The sequence below is a fragment of the Diplotaxodon limnothrissa genome, linkage group LG9 (genome assembly GCF_057381915.1).
Source record: "Diplotaxodon limnothrissa isolate DT_005_m linkage group LG9, D_limnothrissa_male_GT1.1, whole genome shotgun sequence".
Classification (NCBI taxonomy): domain Eukaryota; kingdom Metazoa; phylum Chordata; class Actinopteri; order Cichliformes; family Cichlidae; genus Diplotaxodon; species Diplotaxodon limnothrissa.
Window position 1 is genome coordinate 35,273,612 of NC_140604.1, and position 25,634 is coordinate 35,299,245.

General features: G+C 46.7%; 1 protein-coding gene across 1 annotated transcript; it reads left to right on the forward strand.

Moving 5' to 3' along the window:
- Positions 1–67: 67 nt before the first annotated feature.
- Positions 68–19,743, forward strand: lg9h18orf63 (linkage group 9 C18orf63 homolog). Its single transcript, XM_085362228.1, has 14 exons — positions 68–135; positions 1,328–1,463; positions 1,669–1,747; positions 6,015–6,071; positions 6,179–6,290; positions 6,977–7,018; positions 7,101–7,177; positions 7,440–7,552; positions 8,692–8,788; positions 9,679–9,764; positions 9,993–10,179; positions 15,615–16,478; positions 16,733–16,816; positions 19,621–19,743. Exons 2-14 carry the CDS (start codon positions 1,339–1,341, stop codon positions 19,741–19,743), a joined length of 2,046 nt encoding a protein of 681 aa, XP_085218354.1. The 5' UTR covers positions 68–135; positions 1,328–1,338.
- The last annotated feature ends 5,891 nt before the right edge of the window (positions 19,744–25,634 follow it).

Consider the following 25,634-nt stretch of genomic DNA (forward strand, 5'->3'; position numbering starts at 1 on the left):
GATAATGGTCGTCTGTGATTGGCTCTTCCCGTGCCAGGATGGGGACGAGGACGAGGGCAAAGTTCGCCGGAGTTCATCGGCTGTCAAGGAAACTCACTTCTCACGCAACGGTTCGGGTCTTCTCACGTAGCCCACGTACTGAGATTTTTTTTTCCTAATCTGAGCGTTTCAGCGGGCAGCCGGACATCCGGTTGTAGTCGCAAATCCCATTTGACCTGCATAACTTGGTTAATGTTATGTCATAAGTTGGCATTCAGAGTAGAAAATTTAGACTGATACTGGAGCGGCTCTACGGCGGGAAAACACGCGAACCCGAACTCAAAGTTCTTCTATTAATACAACTCATCACTATGCAGCAAAAAAAAAAAAGTTAAATCAGACTAAACATTAATCAGGCATCATGCTCCACTTGTTCTGTTAAGGAGTCGTTAACATGCATTTTATTAAATAGTTATTAATATGCAGCTTGTAAACATACACATATAAACGGCACCCCATCTTCAATAGAAAAGATTTATTTCACTAAACGAAGGAGAGTGAGAGTTCCTCTTCTTCCCTCACCCATCTTTGACTACTGTTAAAGAGAGTTTTGCTAACCTTATATCTTGTATTTACGCTTTTTGAAATGCTTCTTTCTAACAAAACTATTTCCAACAGAAGATAAGTTTCATTTTGGTGTAGTGTAAGCATTAGAACAAGGTTAGTGACTGAGATATTAACTTTAAATTTAAAATTAAAACAATTCTTTAAAAAAAAGCGCAGCTCTAACTTAGCGTTAGCTGCTACTAGCCTATCGATAGCATTAGCTTTTATAGTTTTCAGGTCAGAGGCACAAAAATGTGACAGAGACTGATTTAAAACTTCAGCTTAATGTTTAAAAATGATTATTGTGTTTGCAGTGAGTTTTTAAGTGGTTATAAGGGTGATTTTAAGTAATTCAAGCTCAAACTATAAATATGGATCAACATTAAGCTATTATTTATTATTATTTATTTAAATTATAATTATATCCTCTTCTATTACCTTCAATTTTTTTATCCAACAGTTTTTTGGAGATTATAAAATTTTCTATCTGAGCATTTTTCTTCTGTGTAGGAACTTTTGACAAGTAAATATAACTTAAAGGACTTAATAGATCATTACGTTGACAGAACTGTCATTTCAAAACCTAAAACGTGTCTGTTTGGTCATATTTGGAGTGAGAATCAGTTACTGTCGGCTTATCTAAAGTATATTTTGTCTGGTTGTGTCTTATGAACCTCACAGAAGCTCTTTGAACTCATGTTATGACCCTTTGATGCTAACCCTGGTCATTTCCCTGTGTCAGCAGTGTGCAGGATGAGCAGCAGCCACCAGTCCCTGTATTTCCTCAGTCTTCCTGACCCAAAGCAGCTGGTCTGCGTCACCCTGACTCTGCAGGATGAGGGCGAGGAGCTGAGGAGCAAACAGATCAGGACCTGCAGGTGAACGGTGCAGAGGACAGGCCACCGTTAGTGTCACACCACAGCAAACAACCAGAGCTGAAAGTTAATTTAAACACGTGAAAGGTTCATTTATGCACATCTGATGAGGGAGGACAAGTGTGACGCAGGTGTTCAGGCACTGATGAGCCAGTAGAACCTTAAATGATGCACACGTGTAAATAACATTGAATGTGTGTTCTCACAGGGAGCTGGTTCTGCTGTTCTCTGATCTTCTCGCTGCTCCTGCTCTGGACTCCTTTGCTGATATCACAGTGGTCATAGCTGTAAGGAACACACACACGCACACACACACATGCACACATGCACACGCACTCCTACACTTTTAAGCATCCACCTTTAAACCCTGATGTCAGTTTGCCATATCAAACTAACACTGAGACACTTATTGCTGTCGTTTCCCTTATGAAAGTGCACAAATGCCATTATTAAGAAAATGTTGCATAGTGTAATTAGCTGAAAAGTTATAAAATAAATTTCACTTATTTGAAGTTAAAAACACTACAATGATCCACAGTAGCTTGTGCTTTCTCTGAGCCTGAGCTCATTTAAGGTGGACTGCGGCTGATTGGTAAATCCTGGCTACTGCATTCCCCGTGTTAAAGAGGAAGCCGGCACTCCTGATGGTGTTGAGTGAGAGAGTTAAACAGGTTTTAATTTCAGTTAAAATTTGAGCCCCAAAGCACTGAAAAGACGATAGACTGGGTTTATAGAGTAAACACACTGCTTTCCTTCATGTGTGCTTTTGCTTCTCTGTAAAACTCACTGTTAGTTCAGCTCGAGCCAGGATGACAGAACGACAGCGTTGGGTTGGCTGGCTGACAAGTGGTAAGAAGGTCAGGTGTCCCCTGGTGGACGCTGTCCAGTCCGTCTACAACCGCAGACTTTGCTTCACAAGGCAGACTGGTTATTGGTGTTTGGACCCCTCCAGGGTTGAACTGATCTTATTTCTGGATGAATTTCTTGGTGGAGGGTTCGATGGGCTCAGGATCAATGTCTCTGCTTTTTCCTTATGATGTGGTTCTGTGGCTTCATCGAGGCTCGACCACCAGCTCGCACTGGTGTAACTGTAACTCCACCCTTTTCTCAGCTGGAAAGGGTGGAGGGGGAGAGGGATTGATGCAGTGATGCAGAGCTGAGTGTGAAAGCATATCTGTGGGTATACCTGCTGTTCCACGGGCACCTGTGACCACGAGCTGTGGGTTTTGGACCAAAACAGATCGCAGATATGAGCCTCTGGGCTCAGCATTAAAATGACTGTGAGGAGTTTGGCCTGTTGGGAGGGGCTCAGGGTCAAGAAAGGGACTTCCTGCTTTTATGTCAGAGCTCCTGATGTCGTTTCTATGTGTGAAGCTTCAGCCGCTCCTCTGGTCAGCTGCGGTGCTACGATGTCTTTGCTGGTTAGATTGAAGTCAAACTTCAGTCTAACCAGCTGCCCCTCTGTTGGTCTTCCTTGGTCTCTTGTGTTCTGGGGGCCTCTGGATGTCTGGAGTTTTGATCTCCTCCGTACCTGCTTCATGCCCTGGAGGACGGGGCTGTGGCCCCCCCACACCCTCTAGCAGATCATTACATGAAGGAACCTTTTAAAAAACAAAAAACAAGCGCGTCCATGCTCACAGGTGTACACACGGGTGATCACACCCACAAACTACACCCTTTTTGGCTCCTACCTCAAAGCACACTGTGTTCTGTTGATCTTATGTGCTGCACAATAATGTTTAATATTTAATATTTACTGTCATATTCCCATATATCATTGTGATGTTGTTTATTCTATTACTCTTGTTCTCTTCTGCTTGCTTTCTTTTTTCTTTCTCAGCAGGTGATCCAGGTGATCGATATATGCATTTTTTTTTTTCTGCCCGTTCTGTTGGTTTTTGTTTTTTGCCCTTCTCCCCCGTCCCTCTTCTCAGCTGTTTCTCTTTCCCTCTTTCTTTCTCCCCTTCTTTCCCCCAGTCAAGTCTGTCCCGTATTCAGTAAGTGAAAATAAAATAAACAATAAAAGGTGAATCAAATGGACCATTATGGCAAGGCTGGGATGGTCAGTTTGGTAAAGTAAATCCGTTGGGCATCTTTCTTTGCCTTTAGACAACAATTCTGATGCAAAAGAGCCAAACGGGACAGGCACAAAAAAAAAAGAAAAAAGAAAAAAAGAAGTTTGACTTGATGTAGCAGAAGCTGTTTCTCAGCTCTTTTAAAAGCAGCAGTGGTTGTTTTGTTTCCTTTGGCGTGTGCGTGATGTTTTTGTGCGGGTGTAGCTTCGGGAGCTTCAGGTTTCTGACTGTTTTATAGATTTTGACTCCCTAAACTCGACAGACTGCACGAGTCGACTCTGTTAGCTGCTTCAACGCCGCACGCACATATCAGGCTCTGCACGCCACCTTAGCCCGCACACACGCTACAGGCCTTTACACACACACACACACACACACACACACACACACACACACACACACACACACACACACACACACACACACACACACACAACAAAGGCACTCACTCTCAGAGCAGATAGTAATCAGTCCTGACAGATGTGATTTGTCCCTCCTGCTCGCAGTGATGAGTGTTTCTCAGAGCAGCAACCAATCAGGAGATGTGAGTGACAGATAACAGCTGCTCAGCTTCAGCCAATCAGCCCTGTTTTCTTTAACAAAATGACACAATCGAGGAAAAGTGACACCAGAGCCGAGCTGTCAGAGATGCTCTGCAGCCTCAGCTTCCCCACGTGCACGTGAGTGCACATGACGTCAGCCGGTCTTCAGCCTGCCAAAGACTGCGCGATGTGCCCTTATCTCGTCCACTCACCGTTAACGATTGGACGTCGTATTCTTACCTTGTGCGTGATTATTAGCAGAGTTTCCTGTAGCACACAGGTCTGCTCGACGCTGTGACACACAGTTTACTTGTTGCTGTTTCCTGTGCAACATTTCACACCCGCAGCTTTTAACAGAAGACCTCTGATGTGAAACATGTTGCAAAAGCAGCGACGGGTCGCTGTTGACCTGGTGGATGGTAAAAGCAGAAAACAGGAGAAACTCAGTGTTGTGGTTGGAACGTGCACATCTATTAGATTGAAACGCTGATGCCTGACAGACAGCACCGTTACAGCTGCTCGTCTCCTTCTTTGCTTTTTCACTCTGTGCGTGGCTCACATACACGATTGCGTGCCGACACCTCCCAGGCAGTGACACGCAACCTAAATAGTTGTTCTGAATTCCAGACATTCCTGGTATGGCTGCACACACACACACACACACACACACACACACACACACACAGAGCGGTAAAGTGCTGTCTTTGTGAGGACGCTCGTGCAGACCCTGGTTGTAACCGGAGGCCTGAGACCCTCACTCAGGCCCCTAAAGCTCTGTCCCACTGTGACAGTGGGAGCTGTCCACAGTCAGCAGCTCAGTGCGGTCCTCACTGAGACACACAGACCCGTAGATTGTTCCAGGCTAAGATAAACACTTGCCTCACGCTCTGCTCTCCTTGCTTCACTGACTGTAGATCATAAATAATAAACAGTAATGACACTTTAACTCGGTTTCTGTTAAAGTCGAGCTGCTCTACTCCATGTTTTAATTCTGGACTTGACTAGAGTAGCTTTGCATGAATCAAAGGTCAGAAATAATCCTTCTTTATCTAAAAGAGGGGCTTTGGTGCAGCTCCTCTAAGGCTACCCACCCTTTTCAGACAACTCATGTTCTGATTGGCTGACGGTGGGGGCCGGTATGCAGGGAAATAAATCCCAAGGACATGAAATCAGTCAAATGTGAAAAAACGTCCAACCAGAATCAGCTGATTTATTTAATTCAGTAACTTGAATATATTCAATGAAGTCATGAAAAATGTTTTGTATGAATATTTTCATTAAGACGTGCAGGAGATTCATATTTCAGGGCGGAGCTTGTATTTGTGTTATTCTGTCCATAACCTGCATGAAAATACCCCAATAAAACAACACAGGCTAGTTTGTGAACTCAGGTCTGAACGTCTCAAGCTGAGGACTTGAACTGTCGCTGAGCAACGTAACCCTGCTCTGTCACTGATTTTACTGATCAAATTAAGCTCCCTGTGCCGTACTGAGTAAAATCTGACTGTAGACAGAGACCATAAACTCATCAGAAAACAGTTTGAGCAGAGGAGTCGCCCCCTGCTGGACACTACAAAGGTCTTTAATATGAGCTGCAGCTCCTTTGGGACCAGTAACAGCTGAAGAAGCAGCAGTTCAGCTCTGGAGTGGAGCTGCTCTGCATCCCTGCGTCACACCTGCAGTCATGACCTCATGGCCGTAGGTGAGGGCTGGAACGTCTCAGTACACACACGCCCACCTCTCCATCTCACACACCACCTTCCCATCGCTCCTACTCCCAGGGCAGAAATCCCACCCAAAGGGAGGAACTGGCTGGTTTACAGAAGTCTGCCATAAGCCCGCCTCCTCGGGGGACTTCTGTTACTTCCAGGCTTCTTTTTTACTGACAAACTGTTTTTTTCTAGCACCACCTCACCCTCACTGTCCTGTTCCTGCAGACCTCGTTCTTACAGAACGGCATCCTCCAGGTGTTTGGACACAGACACCGTCTGCAGGTGGGACTGGAGACCTGGGTGAAGTCCCATAACTGACACTGTTCATGTTTATTCCTGCTGTTCTTTCTCTGTTGTACTTGATGAAAATGTAATCTGTGTGTGTGTAGCTGGGCTCTCCTCAGTCTGTGCTTCCAGGGGACCTCCAGCGTTGCCTGTCCTACTCTCTAATCAGCAGACTGTCCCCCAGCTGGAACAAAGTCGGTCTCTTCCTCGTCTCAGGTGCGACACGTGTGGAACAACTTGATTTGTTCTTGTTTAATTTGGGCGAGTGCAGTCTCGTTTGATAAGGTTGCATCTCTAATGGGGCTTTGAGAGAATGAACTGTCCCACATCAGGTTCATTTTCCAGGTTGCACCAACATGGTGTAGTTCTGGTTCTGGCCCCTTCTGATTTGATCCATTTCAGTCACAGTGTTCACTTATCACTCGTCATGACAGCGAGATAATCTTGACGTGATTATCGGTGTTGACACCTCCCAATGCAAACAGGCCCAGGTCTCCTGCAGAGCCGGGAAAACGAGCCGTTATTTGTACAACCTGGCCTCAATGTATTCGCTGCTGTCACTCAGCACGTTTGCAGCCCAAGGCTGAAGTGACACAAACGTTCACCTTCCACGAGTCTGAATAAAACAAAGAGTTTGAAGTCAGAGAGAAATGATGGAGCGCACAGATCTGACTGAAGCAAAAGCAGCATGTTGTAACAGCTGCTGAATAACACGTGTTAGTCTTTGCTCATCACCACCTGAGACTGAACCGTACTGCTGTGGTTCAACTCATCAAATATCTGCCATGTGTTAGTGTGATAGAGGCGAGCAAAGTGTGATCCTTTTGTTTCCTGTCAAACTGCAGCTCGCACACATGAGAGTCCGTGCAGTGACGAGCTCTGTCCTCTCTGTTTGTTTCCAGGAAAAGACTTCCTGACTGAGAGCGGGAGGCTCAACGCTGTCAGTAAGTTTCACCCTTTACCTCCTCCCAGTGACCTGCACACAGTGACACATTAAACATTACTGTGTGTGTGTGTGTGTGTTAGGCGTGGAGCTGAGTGTCACTGAGGCCCACATGTGTTTCAGCATTGAGGCCAGCGCTGTCCGACTGCCCCTGACCACCGTAAGACAACAAGAACACCTTTATGTAAATGTCGTGAGTAACATGGCGAGCTGAACAGACCGAGGTTTGCTGCCTCTGTGGCTTTTATAAAAACCACTGAACGTTTTAACTTGACCCTCACTGCTGCGATTTAAACTCACACTTCAACTTAGTTTGAGTTAAAGTTTATTAAAGAAGAATAAAATGCTCAGGTCAAGTCTTCCTTCACAGAAGTGCTGTTAAGGAGGAAAAATGAGACTGAAGCAGGATGTTTGTGTTTCAGCTGGGGGACTTCGACCTGCCCCCGCTGGTGCTCCAGAGGTTATGCAGTGACCCTGACTTCGTCGTCGACCTGGCCTCCACCGCAGGAGCCGTGTGGTGTCACGTCCTGCCCAGGTACGATGACGCCACCTGCTGGACAAACTCAGGCAGCACCGAACAGCCGCTGCTCATCACTGTAAAGATTTGGATGAAATGTGACCTCATTAAACTCCTGCTCTTCAAAGATAGTATCACAGAACCGTGCACAGACTTTTATATCATCGTTTTTGGGTCAAACCAGAGGGTAAGGGAACATTTGTGAAGACATCCTTCATGTCGTCAGAGAGGTCGTCACGCTGGTGAGCGTCTCCACGTCCTCAGCTCGTACCTCCTCGCCTCCATCAGCTAATGAGATGCTTTCACACCGTCCAACCGACAGTCTCGCCGCCTGTTTGCAGATCGCTGGTTCTGGAGGCCTTTAGAGCTGTCTTGGTGACGTTAGTGTCAGCTTCTCCTGGCAGCAGAAGCTCTCAGACTGAGGGACGTTCACAGCTGGTCTGACTGACGCCGTACGATCGTTTATCTTTGCAGCAGCTTCTTCTGCCTGCACAGCAGGTTACAGCAGTTTCTGTTTACCGTAGGCGCCACGTGAGATGGCCTCTGATTGGTCTCTCAGAGATTGCCACAACTTTAGAACCAGCTGATGAATGCCGCGCCCTCATTCTGCCCGAACAGCTGAGCTGTCGGAGGATGGACCACCTCTGGGCTCTGGCAGGAGAAGCTGAGGGTGTGAACAGAAAAAACAGATCTTTATCAGCTTGTTTAACAAACAGCAAACCTGTGAGCTGCCGGCTCGCAGCCACGTTAGGTTGTGATTGTCCCGAGGTACAGATGAGCTCACAGTGAGACGCAGCTTCACTTACATGGAGCGAAATGTGAGTCACATAAACAGGAGAGTGTGTATGTGCAGCAGGTGTAGGGTGGGTGTGTGGTCACACAGCAACGCTGAGGTGTCGTGCTCACGGCTTTTACTTTCTAATCACACTCAGATGTAACGTGGGCGTCATTTTAAAGGCCGTGATTACCTGACTGTAGTCAGCAGATCAGTGTGTGCTGTTAGTGTCACGGTCGTTCTCTTCACCTGTGGGTGCTGTAACGTTAGTGGGTGTTATCCTGGCTGTGAGCAGCAGGTGGAGCTGCAGCTCTGTGTGATCACAGCTGGGCTCTGACGGCTGCAGTGTTCATTGACAGGCTGGTTTGTGTCTCTGTGCTAGCATGAAGAAAGGTCAGGTCATCTTCATCAGCCGCCAGCTGCCCAAGCATGGACCGTTCAGGAGCTACAGAGACCTGCAGAAGCACTGGAACCGCATGGTACACACACACACACACACACACACACACACACACACACACACACACACACGGTCTCAGCCTCTTGTTAAACCCAGGAGCTGAGTGGACAGATCTCCTGTGGAGCACATGAGGCTGGCATGGCAACGTGACTCAGACTGAATGTGAGGTTACTCTGAGGCAGGAAGCAGAAAAGCTTTAGAAACACGGAGGGGAATGACAGTAGTGCTGAAAGGTGCACAGACCGCTCTGCTGGAGTCAGAGTTCTGCTCACATAAAGACCTGCTTGGACCAGAACACGCTCCAAAGAAATTTGGGACTTCTGAATAAATTATTGTGTTGCAGACGAGCACATTATAAATGGTCTGGCTTACTAAACCAAAGTAGATAAAGCATTAAATGACAGATATTTATGTCCACCTTACCCCGCACATCCTCCTCATCACACCAACCCTCTGCATGTGCTCCTTTGCTCCACCCTGAAAAACAGCACAGTTCCAGTTTTTGCGGGTTTTCTGCAGTGAGTCTGAGACTGTTAATTACAGTCCACAGTCTGAGTATGAGCTCTCCAACCTTTAACTTCATACTGGGAATATTTACAGGGTTCATAAAGGTGGCTCCAAGTTCTTTTTGATGATGTTTCTCAGCAGTGTTTGAGCCATCACAGTTCCATCAGGAGATGCAAATTACCTACTGCTTTTTAAATAAAGTTAAAAACCCAACTAAATCAGCTTTACTACGACACTGCAAGCGTCCCAGTCTAAATGCAAACGCAGGTTTTTGTTCCTTGACCAGCTCTGAGCAACAGTATCAGTACGATGGGATATATCACAGTTTGAATAAACTGCAGGAGCTTCATGTCTGATGCTGAGGAGCAGACACGAAGTTTGATCTGTTTCTGTGTTTTCCAGTATGGCTACAGACTGCCTGAGCTGGCAGAGGATGAGGTGCTGTACTGCAGCGTCTACTTCAGGCTGCTGGGAGAGATACTCTTCAGGTATCCTCAGAGCCGCATTAAACCACATTTAAATCAGTGTTGTTACAGTGTTTGTCAGATGGCAGGTAGAGATGAACAGTACGATATACTCAGAGTTACATGCAGGAGTAAAGATGAGCCTCGTGTTTTACTACCAACAAGGACAGAGCAGCAGCATGAACCATCGCTGCTCTGCAGTGAGAAGGAAAATCTCAAATCTGATAAAGTTTTCACCTCTGTCCTGAGCAGCTACCCTCTGAGCTGCATCCGCCTGCAGCCGGTGCAGCGTTGTCCTCGGGTCGACCTGCAGGGGGCGCTGGGCGGCTTCCTGTCTGACGTCAGGCACACACTGAAGACTGTGTGTGGCTTCCCTGCACATCTGAGCAGACAGCCCTGTTACCGTGCAGTCCGGCTGAGCAGCGCTGGATCTTTACAGGTACACACACACACACACTGTGTATAGATGTGTGTTACGAGGATAATCTCACTGTGCTGCAAACGCTTCGTGGCTCTGTCGTGTGGCGGTCAGCCGTGAGCTGTTCAGCTTGTAGGTGCAGCACTTTCTGGCCCTGCTGCATCCAAACTGACGTCAGTAATAACATTTGTAAGCTACATCTGGTCACCTGCTTTTCAGTGGAAATATCACAACTCAGTGCATGTAGGCACTGGCTGTAGCACAAACCAACCATGAGCATGGCGTGGTTGCTGGGATTTTCCCGTGAACCATGTCTGGGGTTTACCGAGGATGGTATGAAAATGAGGAACTATCCAGTGAGCTCTGGTTCTCTGGGAGAAATCAGAGGTCACATTAGAATGGCAGCAGTAACTCAAGTAACTAGTCATTACAACCAAAGTATACAGGAGAGTATCTGGAGAAATCCAGATGTAGAGATGGCACGATGCCACTTTTTTATGTCCGATACCGATATCATACATTTGGATATCTGCCGATACCGATATGAATCCGATATAGTGTTTTTAACCAATAAAACTGTTTTTTAAATATCCTGCTGCTATTCTGTTAAACCTGTATGTAAAATACACTGCTCCCAAAATATTTATAATAATACTGATCAATCTAATAAACTTAAACCTGCACCATCCTCCCTATTCTGCTAGTTTAAAGAGCACTTAGCAGAAATATTACGCAACCAAACTAATGGGGTTGCAAACTCCCAGCAAAATAAAAAAGGGAACCACCCCCAGCCTCCGCCTCGTGATGCTTAATCGACATGATCAACTTTAATTTAATGCACATGTAAAAAAAAAGCACAGAAATCAATTATTTTTCCACAATAATTAAATAGATTCAACCTCTTTCTTCTACAGAACTGCAGACTGCACAGATGGAAAAAGTACTATAGCTTACTGGGGTATATTAGACTTAACAGTTACTATATACAGTAATGGACTTCTATTCGTTTTACATCAGATTCAGATAATTATTTATTAAAAGCTCGACATTTTAAATGAGAATAAGAAAGAAAAGTATGTCTTTGTGCCCCCTTTTCCCTGTTAATGCCCTATCGGCCCCCCTGGCTAAACTCTGCTAGATCCGCCCCTGCACAGTTACAGCCGTCAGCTAGAAAAAGATCTTCGAGTAGAAAGTAATATTAAATAAATTCTACCAACAGCTGATCAAGCTTAAACGTGCTGCTGTTGTTCAGCCGCTGGTTTCCTCTTTCTGGTGCAAAGTGGGCCAAAAACAAACCAGAGAGACGGACTCGCGACAGAAAAGCAGATCAGCTGATCAGTTTCATGATTGAAGTAGCAGCAGGAGAGGGAGAGAGATTAGTTGTTAAGCCTTAGGCTGGAATGCTTTACAAACATTCAGAGGTGGACTTACACACTTGCTTCACTTCTCTCTGGGAAAACTTCCTCGGAGATGAAATGCAGGGTTGGTAGCGAGGCTCCAAATGCTCCACCAGACCGCCGACAGGTCTCGCACGCCACAGCCGCTCTATCATGTGACGCATACTTCTCAGACGTGCTACGGTTCTGAGCTGAGTTACGCCATGTCACAAGTTTTGTGAGGTGCTTTCGTAATATTTAATGGATCGGATTACATTTTTTATTTTTCTCCGATATCCGATCCAGTAATTTAGGTCAGTATCGGACCGATACGTAATATCGGATCGGTCCATCTCTAGTGTAAACCCCATGAAAGCATGGACTCATCCTGCCTTTATCAGCAGTTCATCCTCCTGATGGTGTGCGGGATACGTTTTGAGCACACTTTGGGACCCTTGGTACCATCTGAGCATCATTTAAACCCCACAGCTAACCTGAGTGTTGCTGCTCATCATGTGAACCATCTTGTGATGCTTCTTCCATCAGGATAATGCTCCATGTGTCAGAGCTCAGAGCATCTCAAACGTGAACCTGAGTTCACTGCCCTCACACGGTCTCCACAGATCTCAGTCCTGTCACAGCTCCGGGATGTGATGGAATTCACATTCTCATGGATGCGGGCGGTAAATCTGCACCAACATGATGCTGTCGAGTCAGCGTGGACCAAAAGCTCTGAGGAACGTTTCCAGCTCCTTGTTAAATCTGAGCCACGAGGACTTGAAGCAGCTCGGACAGCCTGGTGTTCCAAACAGAGTATACCTCACAGATCTTTCTTTCATGGCCTGGCGAGCAGGTGTGAGTGTTGGTGTGGGCAAAGCAGTGATTTCTGAGCGTTCCCACCTTGTAAACTCTCCACAGGCAGTTTTATGAGCGCTGAGGAGAAAGAGGAGGAGAACAGCGTCTCTCCGGATCCTGCGAATAAATTTTCATGATACAGATGTCAGAGAGAAGGAGAAAGAAAAGTCCAGAGGTCTCATATAATATAAGAAATGTGCTTTCACTCAGCAGCCATAGAAAGGTTCGGCTTTGTGTCCCTGAACAAAGAAATGATGTATTTTCTTTGCAGAGGAAGAAGATAACTCGACCTGTTAACCACCGTTCCAAGGCCTTGTTGTAACGAAGCAGTTAGAAAGTGTTTCATCATCTTTTTAAAAGACTTTCTTTAAATAAAAATCAACATTTTTTAATCCTCCCCGAAAAACCTTTCATGCACAGGAGTACAACAGGTAGCATATCTGCCTTTAAGCTTGAATAAATGTGTTTTCTGCACAGCTCTTTCCTTTCACACAAGTCAATAGATGAAGGGATAAAGTGCAATAAAGCAGGTGGGATTAAAGTTATTTCTCATTTTGTCCTGCAGATGATTCTTATTCACAGGCTGCAGCTGTGCGAGCGATCGATTCAGCGCTCACAGGGTGAACTGAAATATTTATGCTGCTTCTTATTTCCATGTATAAGACCACTGATCCCATCTGTAGGCTGAGCCGAGGCTGGAACTGACGCTCAAAAGGATCGTTTATTCACCTTTAGAAAGGTTTCTCCTGACCAGCACCCACCCATCCCTCCACCCATTTAACCATCCATCCCTCCATCCATCCCTCCATCCATTTAACCATACATCCATCCCTCCATCCCTCCATCCACCCATTTAACCATACATCCCTCCATCCATCCATCCATCCACCCACCCATCCCTCCATCCACCCATTTAACCATACATCCCTCCATCCATCCATCCATCCACCCACCCATCCCTCCATCCATCCATCCCTCCACCCATTTAACCATACATCCATCCATCCATCCACCCATCCATCCCTCCATCCATCCATCCATTTAACCATCCATCCATCCCTCCACCCATTTAACCATCCATCCATCCCTCCATCCATTTAACCATCCATCCATCCATCCCTCCATCCACCCATTTAACCATCCATCCATCCCTCCATCCACCCATTTAACCATCCATCCATCCCTCCATCCATTTAACCATCCATCCATCCATCCCTCCATCCACCCATTTAACCATACATCCATCCCTCCATCCATCCATCCATCCATCCACCCACCCATCCCTCCATCCATCCATCCCTCCACCCATTTAACCATACATCCATCCATCCATCCACCCATCCATCCCTCCATCCATCCATCCATTTAACCATCCATCCATCCCTCCACCCATTTAACCATCCATCCCTCCATCCATTTAACCATCCATCCATCCCTCCATCCATTTAACCATCCATCCATCCATCCATCCATCCCTCCATCCACCCATTTAACCATCCATCCATCCATCCCTCCATCCACCCATTTAACCATCCATCCATCCCTCCATCCATTTAACCATCCATCCATCCCTCCATCCATTTAACCATCCATCCATCCATCCATCCATCCATCCATCCATCCCTCCATCCACCCATTTAACCATCCATCCATCCATCCCTCCATCCACCCATTTAACCATCCATCCATCCCTCCATCCATTTAACCACCCACCCATCCCTCCATCCATCCATCCCTCCACCCATTTAACCATACATCCATCCATCCATCCACCCATCCATCCCTCCATCCATCCATCCATTTAACCATCCATCCATCCCTCCACCCATTTAACCATCCATCCATCCCTCCATCCATTTAACCATCCATCCATCCATCCCTCCATCCACCCATTTAACCATCCATCCATCCCTCCATCCACCCATTTAACCATCCATCCATCCCTCCATCCATTTAACCATCCATCCATCCATCCCTCCATCCACCCATTTAACCATACATCCATCCCTCCATCCATCCATCCATCCATCCACCCACCCATCCCTCCATCCATCCATCCCTCCACCCATTTAACCATACATCCATCCATCCATCCACCCATCCATCCCTCCATCCATCCATCCATTTAACCATCCATCCATCCCTCCACCCATTTAACCATCCATCCCTCCATCCATATACCATCCATCCATCCCTCCATCCATTTAACCATCCATCCATCCATCCATCCATCCCTCCATCCACCCATTTAACCATCCATCCATCCATCCCTCCATCCACCCATTTAACCATCCATCCATCCCTCCACCCATTTAACCATCCATCCATCCCTCCATCCTTTTAACCATCCATCCATCCCTCCATCCACCCATTTAACCATCCATCCATCCCTCCACCCATTTAACCATCCATCCATCCCTCCACCCATTTAACCATCCATCCATCCATCCATCCATCCATCCATCCATCCACCCATTTAACCATCCATCCCTCCATCCACCCATTTAACCATCCATCCATCCCTCCATCCATTTAACCATCCATCCCTCCATCCACCCATTTAACCATCCATCCATCCCTCCACCCATTTAACCATCCATCCATCCCTCCACCCATTTAACCATCCATCCATCCCTCCATCCATTTAACCATACATCCATCCCTCCATCCATTTAACCATCCATCCATCCATCCCTCCATCCACCCATTTAACCATCCATCCCTCCATCCACCCATTTAACCATCCATCCATCCCTCCATCCATTTAACCATCCATCCATCCCTCCATCCACCCATTTAACCATCCATCCATCTCTCCACCCATTTAACCATCCATCCATCCCTCCACCCATTTAACCATCCATCCATCCCTCCACCCATTTAACCATACATGCGTCCATCTCATCCCCAGGTGGTTCCGGGTTGGTTCATCGGGGTGTGACTGTTAGATTGAAAGCTGGTATGAGTGACTGAGAATGAGATCTTCATCTCTGCTGCTTGAGAACTTTGAAATTTCATATTTGAGAACAGGATGGAGGTTTGGGTGTGACTTCATCAGGGGTGTTAAGATGTTAAATCTGCAGCAACACTTACTATGAAGAACCATTTTTGTAATTGGATCATTTCTGTCATTATCAACCTAATTCGATATTTCAAACATTAACACATTTCCCAGTCCAACATTTTGATTATTCCACTTCACTGAGGTCTCCTCTTCTTCCTCAGATGTTGAATGGTTTGGAAATCAACCTGACCACCTCCTGCTCCATCAGGCCGGTCCTCACTCAGCTTCCTCCACCCCCTCCTCCACCCCAGCCTCTGCAGCCTTCAGCCTGGACCCCTCTGTCCCAGCAGGAAGGAGCTCAGGAGCTTCTGGACAAAGGACGTGGCTTCAGCGGGAGACTGACACAAAGTCAGGGGTGTGGAGGCAGAGACTGGCCTCCGTCTTCCTCCATCTCCTCCTCACATGCTGCTTTTTCCTCTTCTGACTCCTCAGATCAAGAATCACAACCTTCCTGCTCCTCCTCCTCCTCCACCTCCTGCTCTTCTCTCCCAGTCTTCCAGCCTGCTTCCTCCTTCATCTCTTCCCACTCCTCCTCCTCAACTCCCTTGTCTGAAGCGGCATTGAACCCTTCTCCCAAACTTGTTCCAGTCTTCAAGCGTCCATCGCACCGCGTCACCATTTCCCTGCTGCGTCCCCAAAATCAGAAGCAGCTGGGTGGAGCTGTGGAAGGGTCAGCGAGGGTGACGGTGCCTTCCTATAGGAAGGAGATTCCCGCCACTGCTCCTCGCCTTTCTTCTTTATCAGCTGCTCCCCCCCCAGTTCTTCCTTTGCCCATCATCCCTCACTTCAGCCGCAGCACTGCGGCTGCTCACCCGCCTCCGGCTAACATCAAGCGCGTCTCCAGCCTCAGTCCTGTAACAAAGTTTAAACCGAGGATTATCATCCCTCCAAAGCCGGAGATCAAGACCGGCTCCAAAACCACCCTGAAGGTCAGCTCTGAAAGTGACGCTGTCACTGGCTGCAGAGATGAAACACAGACGTCCTCTGAAACCTCAAACAATGAAACCTCCAAACGCAGCACGAAGGTGAGTCTTCCTGAATAAATACCATGGTGGTGTCACTTTTTTAAAGAGCCTACAGAAGATGAATTTTAAGTAGAGTTTGAGTAATTCTGCTGATTGGCTCACAGACAAACAGCACTGAACCTCTCGCCTTTCAGAGGATCCCAACAAAAAAGCCACAAACATCTGTGTGATGTGTGACCTTTAGGCCCCACCCCTCCACTGAACTCTCAGGTGTTTCCTCACGCACCTGTTGCTGTGCTTCTTTGATGTTTCAGAGAGTTTCTTTTGACCTAAAGACGAAGAAATCCAGAGCCGCAGTTGGAGACGTGGACGTGGAGAATATGGTCAAAACCAATCAGGTCAGAAGATGAACTTCCTGTTTCCTCATTTCCATTTCTCTGTTTTTACTTTCTCCTTCTTTTCTGACCTTCTCACCAGTGCACACATGAGCTGAAACATGAGAACAAACCCTCACATGTGACCAGTTAACAACAAGCTGGATACAAACGTTTCTTGTTATTGGGGAAGTGTGAAGCACAAACAATTAGCGTCTTCTTCTTAGTGGTGTTTGATTTGTTGGGGCTGTGTGGAGGAGACTTCACAGTCTTAAAGCTGTCATCAGACCAGCACAGAAACTAAAGCCGGAGCAGATTTTACACACGACAACAATCGGTTTGGGTTGGAGTGGACTCTATATTTACAACAGCTTTAGCATTTCACCTACTTGCTGTTCTCTACCAGACTCCATTCAGAAAAACACAAATTTTACCTCACATAAACATGGGTGGTGTCTACCTACCTCTACTTGTTTAACACAAACCAGTTAACTAGTTTAGCTACTTTCCCCATCATAACAGCTTATGGTTCAAAGTTTGCATTGTCAGGGGGCGTGTCTTCGCTGATTGACAGCTGGATGGTGAGATAGGTGGACCTGTGAACTGTGCTAATGCTAGTTTTACCTGCTGTGAGGTTAATGTGCCCACAGACGTGTGAGCTCCAGTTTTGGACCGCCCTCCATGTGTTTTAAAGCTGGAGCTGCTTCTCCGGTCTGTCTGCCGTACATCGGCATGTTGGGCTGGTAAAGTTTGCCGTCTAACTGACCTCGCAGCCTCTGTCTGTGCTGTTTATGAAGCTGCAGGGCGAGGAAGAGGAGGCTGATGAATTTCCACTTGTACTGTATGTACAGCTTCAGCTTCCTCATAAACATCCTTGAGGAGGACCGTGCACATTACTGTGATGTATTAAAGTACGTTGGCGTGATGAATAGCAAACACGGCATCCTGCACTGTCTGCCTCAGTTTCCTCAGCAACGCTGCTTCACGGGAGGGCGAGGACTGTTAAAGTGATGAATGGGCAGGAGGAGGTGGGAGCCCGGAGGGCGCCGAGCACATTAATAACAACATTCATCAGTTTTACAGCCCCAACCTGCAAGTTTTCAGGAACAATACGCCGCTTACATTTTCACTCTTATTTACACACTGCCAGCACATTGTTCACAAAAACAGCTCCGTTACACCAGCACGGGGGCATTTTCACACATTTGAACCTGTTTTCAGTCTGGACTCAGTTTAAAATCCAGTCCAGAGGCTTCAGTGATCAATGTTTCATAGTATCTGAAGATATTTCAGCCTTTGCACACGGTCACACTGTTAGATTAGATCATCAATCTGATCTGTGCTCTTTCCATGGGGAGTGAGAGGGTTTTATTGGTGTTCAGACCTGCTGGGACACACACAGTTTCAGATGTGTTGATCTTAAGGACAGAGCTGCACATCAGTGCCCTCTTCCCTCCATCTAACTTTTGTGAGTTTGAACTTTTCTGGGGATGAACGTGTGATGATGAGGTGATGAAGAGGCAGTGAGTTGTTGAACGAAATGCACAATTTTTGAGGTTTTGTGGGTTTTTCTTCCATGTTTGTAGTCCTTGCTGTTTTCTGCTTCACTTCTTTACAAAGCAAAATCCAAACATTGGCATAAAAAAGGATCACGCCAGCTCAGTAGAAGCACAATAGAATGCTCATGGTTTTATTCATGTGGAAACATAAACGTTTGCTCAAACAGTAACTGCTCCGAGATCTCTGTAAGACTGAAACAGTCTAACGTGAGCTCGTGTGCATGAGAAAATCACTGATCATATATTCTGATGTTTAACTGAAGATTTAACAAAATCATGAACGACTGACGGCAACCTGCTAGTGACCAAAGCAATCACCACGAAGGTTCAGCACTCGACCCTCTCCCAGCTGTTCCTTGCACCCTGTGGTTGCCAAATGGTTTTAAACCATTAAAATGGGAATAGATCTACTCTGTGTGCAGGCTGACTAGCCCAGTAAATGACATCATTAGTGTTCTGACAATCGTTACTGTGTCACTGGTCGGTGTCAGACTTACTAATCAAATTTTAGTTGATGCCCAATGCTGGTAAATTACTGTCCTAAATGTTATGCAGCCATCTGCCACCAGGTGGCGCATCATAGCTGAGAAACACCCTAGAGTCTCAGCCTGATAGGAGGAGGTTGTGGATACAAGTGGCTGAAATGGGCTTTTTCTGGAAGGTGGATGGTCTCTGCCGTAGGGATAGGGTGAGGTCCAGAGTGCAGCTACTCCACATCGATACGACGCGGCTGAGGCCGTCGCCTCCTGGGTCGGGGGTTCCGGCCTGTGCTACCAGGGGGAGGGCCTGTTGTAGACCCGGCACACAGAGATTACCGGCTTCACTGCTGAGAAGCAGAAATAAATAACTGGATGATTTCTTGTTTTGTAATTTTAGAATTAAATTTTCAAACAGCGTGCGTCGTTCATAGCACACGGCACAATACGCCACTTTGCAGTCGCAGTTTGTTGGTTAGTTTGTCAGAGATGACCTTATTAGTGACACGTGTGTGACCTCAGACAGATCCAGGAGTGTCTGAGAGGTGCAGCGAGCACCTGGACAGCTTTAACACCTCTGGCACTGGAGGAGACGGGAAATAAGGAAAACTGGTGAATTGGCTGGGAATGACTGCTGACGGGAACGTGACGGCACATCCGTCTTCATTACGCTCGTTTTCCTTCCTTCCCCTCCTCTCATCGCTCTTCATCTTCACCCGTCACTCCTCGTTCTGTCGCTCGCCCCTCGTCGTGTCTCTCGCCTCGTTCACCTCTTCCTTCTTTCTGTCTGCAGTTGTCCAAGCTGAACTCTGCGACTCTGCTGCTGTGGCTGAAAGCTCGAGGCGTGAACGTCAACGCCAAACACAGGAAGGAGGAGCTGATGATGAAGGTCATGAGCTGCCTGGCTGAGGCCTGAAGCACACACTGACTCACCCCTCGCTGCATTTACTTAATAGAGTTACTTTGGAGTATTAACGCTGCGCTAAGCTTTCCTTTTAAGAATTTGATGTAAAATCTTATCAGCCGGGACAGATGAGAGCTTCTCATCCTCGCTAATTGAGATGCTGAACATTTGCCAACGTTAGATTTTGGTGTCAGATGAAGTCACAGCGGGTCCAGAGGAGGACCTTTGATTAAATGAAAGCACTGTTGGAAGCTTTCTCTTCCATGTGACGCCTTCACTCGTGTTCACTTTGCTTTATTGTTCAGGTTATTAACTGTAAAACTGTTCATTCACTGTGTGGAAGGTCCTCAGTGTTCCTACAGCAGCTGGTTCTGAGTCTTTTACCTGTGAGCCTCTAAAGAGCCACAGGGAGGTTTTACAAGCTGTTCACAAAGGTCATGTCTTCACAGAAAGCACCAGCGTTCTGCAGCAGGTGTGTTTGTTCTGGAGCTGCTCACCACTGTTCACGACTGCACTGTAATAATTCTTATTGAAGGTTTGAGAATAAAAACGAATTATTAACGAGAGTGCATGTTTGTTTTTTACCTTTGTCTTTTAAAGGTTTGTAGCTGTTTGCAGCACACACACACACAGATGTGCTCGTCCTTGTGTGAGTTAAGATGTTTGGGGCTTTTCTCTCATCATGTATGAAAGCCGTCAGATTCGTTGTGGTGAGCTGGGTCTCGTTCTGACTGCAGAGTAAAGAATATGCAGCGTTTGTTTGTGTGTCAGCATTTTACACAACATCACAACTTTCTGCACAACAAAACAGGCGTCGTTCACGTGCACATCTGTCCAGCAGAGAAACATCTGTGCTGTTCTGCACCGTTTGAAACCACATCAACATGATGGGGGCTGAAAAACAACCTGCTGGGAAAAATAATGCAGTTCCTCTGACGCCCACCAGAGGCTCCAGCAGGGAGTCAGTCCACATAGACGGCCTTGTTAATAACAGACCGTTTAAGTCTGCGCTGCGGCTTTGGACATTTTATTTTTGCACCAACCTGTGTGTGTGTGTGTGTGTGTGTGTGTGTGTGTGTTTTTGCTGCATCCATCTCTTATATACAGTCCATACTGACAACATCATGAGTGAGCAAAGTGCAGAGATCTGAGTGTTTGTGTGTGTTAATGACCATCACTGAGCCTGAGGCTTCACAGCAGAGCGTTCACTCGTTCCTCAGGTCTGTGCAGCGTGTAAAACAGTGAAAAATGGTTTCAGTGCAGAATGAATCAAGAACTATGATGAAGGCAGACTCCTGCAGGCGGACATGATGTGTTCGTGCTTACATGTATACTTTATAAATCCCTGGGAACGACTTAAACTAATCTCTGTCCTCCAGTTACAAACACACAGAGCTCGGAGGACAGCTGATGATGATTGAGGGGAAATATTTGCGCAGTGTAAACATCTTAAAGCTCCAAGTAATGAGGCAGACATGGAATCTGCTCCAAACTGTAATAATAAAACACAGCAGCATTCGTTATTGGAGGAGATCGGTGTGTGTTTGTGTTTTGGATATCAGCTTCCAAATGTGCAGTGAAAGTAAGGTTGTCAAAATAAACCTCCGTCTGCCAGAGCTGCCAGAGCTGCCAGAGCGGTGGGTTGGACTGTTTGTGGGAACGTCCTAAAGCACGCCTGCAGGCGGGGCGCTCCTACCTACACAGACCCGATCCATGCGTCCCGGGGCTCACGGTATACAAATATTGCCGTCTAATGTATAAATGCCAACACACTGCAACCCATCGTGATTACTGACTCGTGTGACTCGTCTGCAGTGGAGGACTCTATTCTGCTTATTTTCCTATACAGAAGCAAGGTTGTTGAGCCTGTATGTCATTTGGTGGTTCAGTTGTCGTCCTGTAAACTGATTTCAGCTTTAGCTGGTTTATCACCGTTAATCACAGCCTGACAGATCGCTTGTAATTGCCAACCTGAGCTCATTCAGTTGCACTGATAGCAGACGGTCTCCATGCTTTATTGTTATCTCGATGCACTGCAGTCACAGATCTGGTCTGTGTCTTAGTAGAAAACTCATTGCTCAGAGGTCAAGAAGTTTTAGCTGTGCCGTGACCTCTGACCTCGTTTCCTGCTGTGGCTGCAGGGTGAGTTAGTCACATGGTTGATAGATGTTTCCTGTAAAAGTGTTTGTCTGTCGTTGCGTCAGCAGACACCTGTTTGTATCGTGTGAAAAAGCCCACGTCCAGCTCAACCCAGAGCTTCCCCACATTTCTGTGCCTGCTGTTTCCCACAATGCATTCTGATACTCTCCCCACCAGGAAACTCTATCCTGAGCAATGGCACATTTGGGACGAGGTGGAATTCCATTATTTTAGACACGCTGTGAGTGTGTGTCCAGTCAGATTCCCCGGAGGTGAAATCACTGCTGTCAGGCGTTCCATCATTTTTCACTCTGTTCAGCCTCTGCTCGATCCCCCGAGTCAGACCTGACCTGCGAAAGGATCCAGCACACACACGCACACACACACACGCACACACGCACACACACTCTCACACACACACACACACACACACACGCTCTGTGTGTTTACATATCAGCTGACAGTTTGAAGCAGAGTGTGACAGAAACCTCTCCAGCTTTAAGAGCCTCTTGAGTCTGAGAGACTAAACTACAGCGAGAGTGACCTCGCTGATGGACCTGGAGCTGAAACCACATCATCGTCAGCTGTTACACTCGCCCTAAGTGATGTGGTCTAATGCAAACGTCACAGCAAGCCTTCACACTCAGATTCAATGATGTGCGTTACATATACAAAACAGATAAATGTCCCCACAGCATGAGTAATACGAGCACACACACACACACACACACACACACACACACACACACACACACACACACACACACACTGTAATGACTCTTTTGTCTGAGCTGTTTGAGTTCAGGTAATGATGGTGATAAATGATGATAATTACTCTGTACTACATACTTGGTGCTGCAGTGTTTGACTCCAGGTCTGACTGATTTTTCTTTTTAAGGCTTTCATCCAGCATCGTCTCCTTTTTCTGAGAACTGCAGCTCCTTTCTACCAGGAAATCTTTTCAAGGCTGCAAGCCTGTAAAGAATAAGAAGGCCGATGCGCTCGAGCTCCGACTGAAGCAGCCTTCACTCAGAGTTATGTGTAGTTCGGGACATAAAAGCAGCTCTTCGGGTTGACTTGGAACAAAAGACAGTAAGCACTCTCTGTCGTAAAGCCGTAAAGTTTAGTGTCTCCATCCATAAAATAAAGAAACTCATTTAAATCTGGGCACCTGCCCTCCTGACGCTAATGTGTACTCCCCTTTGTCTGAATCTAGAGATACGTGAAGTCCATTTGCACTTAGTAACCTTCAGTCTTATTGGACATCAGCAGGTCAGCTGCACAAAGGTCAGATTCAGCGTGTGCATGTAAGCAGAGGAAGCAGGCACGCTGAACAGGTTCAGGTTTTTGTACCAAAGGTCAGGTGGATCAACATTACCCCAGAACCTGAGCTCTGGTAGCTCTGTGCTGCCTCAGAAACACACACAGCTCCACAGTTTGTGCTATGCTTCAGCAGTGGTAGGTTTGATTGGTAAACGCTGGGACTGCCTCCTTTTTTGCCTTAAATCTTTGCTGCAGAGAGGAGAGAGACCGAGTCCAGATCCAGAACAAAGACTGCTCTGTTTCTGCAGCACAGAAACCAGAACAGGGTCAGAGTGATGGATAACTCTGTGCTTCCCAGTGTCCATGTGAGAGGCAGAGGGAGGGGATTTATTGCTTTTTATTCAGAGGTAGCGGTCAGTGAGAGTGTCTCCATCCAAAAGGTTGAGCATATTAAAGCATAAATGTCTGTGAAGGTTAATGAGCAAAAGTAGACGAGGTGAACTCGGGCTCGTTAAAAGTTACTCTGATATGAGAGGAACCTGCACAGGGACAGATGTTAACACCTCACTGTTGAACCCTGCTATCAGCTCTTAGCACATAAACCATCCTGACGTTTGTCTGTAATTACTCTTCCCAGTTACAGTTACACGTTAGTCGGGCCATGAAGTAAAGGTCGCCATCCTGGCAGGCTCCCTTCTACACGGCCAGCTAGTAAAAATCCAAACTATTAATTATTTTATCTTGTTTACTGTAGATACAGGTACTGTTTTTATTTAAAAGTACTGTTAGTTACTTGATCTCAGCTAGACTAGAGCCAAAGTAGAACCATGTAGTTGTTGTAGCACCGTTGTATCCGCGGTTTAACCTGACGATAGCCGTCAGAACGTCACATCTCCATGTGTGAGGAGCTCTATCGCATCAAAAAGTGTAATAAAAGGTTGATGTTTGTGTTGTACTCAGTGGGCATTTAAGGGAATAAACTGACTGATGTTGCTGTTTAAGCTCCTCCATGCTGCCCACAGTTGTTGGTCACCTGCAAGCTGCTTTGCAACCCACATCTATCCTGTGACTCTTAAATGAAGTCAGAGCACAGGTGTTGAACTCCAGGCCTCGAGGGCCGGTGTCCTGCAGGTCTTAGATGTGTCCGTGATCCAACACAGCTGATTTAAAGGCTAAATGACCTCCTCAACATGTCCTGAAGTTCTCCAGAGGCCTGTTAATGAACTAATCATGTGATTCAGGTGTGTTGACCCAGGGTGAGATCTGAAACCTGCAGGCCCTCGAGGCCTGGAGTTCGACACCCCTGAGTTAGAGGAAGCAGTTCTTGATACTCGAGACTTTTTCTGCCTGTGAAACAAATGCATTGGGTGCTACTGTTATATGATAAACTCTGGAGTAAGTGAACGACAAAGCAGCCCGTCCTCCGTGATGGAAATGTCTCCGGGAACTAGCTGCAAGGCTCTTTCACATCTGCCCGGCTGAACGGTGCGCTGTGAAATAACGGTAAATGTCAGGTTGTGTGTCTCAGCCCTGATGCCGCACGACTGACAGCACACAGTCGCTGGCAGAGGACCATAGAGACTACAAATCCAGGTTAATGCACATGTGGGGCCCGGAGGACCTTTACAGGGTCTGCACACAGTTAGCAACTTGAACCCGTCTCTGAGGAAATCCGAGCTTTCCTCAGAGACGGGTTCAAACTGAGGCTGTGTGCAGAGGCATGAAGCTGGATTTATGTAAAGTCTCACATGGAGCAGACTTACTGTAGAGTTTATATCTGTCCAGCGCCAGAAAACCCTCTAATTAAAAACCTCCTCCGCCCTTCTTTCTTTCTGGCTCCCTGTGAAGCTGATTAGCCCGAGCTCCTTCACAGCCCAGCGGTTATCATCTTTCCTCTGACTCTTTTTCCTGCTGCTCATTACTTTCTGCCTTCTTTCTGATGTGAAGGCCTCCGCTGCCACCGCAGCAGCAAACAGTCGTTAAAATCAGGTCCACTTCACTTTGATCTCCTCGTTTACCGTCCACTCGTCTCAGTGATGTTCCCTGATGTTCAGGGAAAGCATCACTTTGATTTTGCAGCATATTCTTGTGTGTACGTCTTGATTTCTTAGACTAAACACTTTGCTCTCCCTGGTAGATGCTTTAAAGTCGCTGCAGGTTGTTTGTTTTCAGGACACGGTGTTCAGATATTTACTGTAAACTGAGGTTAGATCTGAGAGTCCCTCATAAATAATAATGCCGTCCCGACCCAGAAACAGAGCCGAGGTGGTCGGAGACGGGACGTCCCGACTGGTTTCCAGGTTTTCCTCGCTGTGCCAATCTGCTGCTTTTGTCCGCTGACATTTCAGTCTGAGTCGTTTCAGTCCTTCCTCCAGGCGATGACTTTGCTCCTTCTTTTATTCAAAGAGCACTTTTTCTTTCCTCCCAGACAGCCGACCTGCCCCCTCCCCCTCGGGCCTGAAATGGATTCTTCGTCCTCTTTTATTCCCTTTTGCTCCTTT

What these genes read in the sequence shown, in the direction of transcription:
- lg9h18orf63 (XM_085362228.1), top strand. Translation starts at nt 1,339, where the DNA reads ATGAGCAGCAGCCACCAGTCCCTGTATTTCCTCAGTCTTCCTGACCCA. An exon ending in CTGGGAGAGATACTCTTCAG is followed by an intron (nt 9,765 to 9,992) that starts GTATCCTCAGAG and finishes TGTCCTGAGCAG; the next exon opens with CTACCCTCTGAGCTGCATCC. An exon ending in CCTCCAAACGCAGCACGAAG is followed by an intron (nt 16,479 to 16,732) that starts GTGAGTCTTCCT and finishes TTGATGTTTCAG; the next exon opens with AGAGTTTCTTTTGACCTAAA.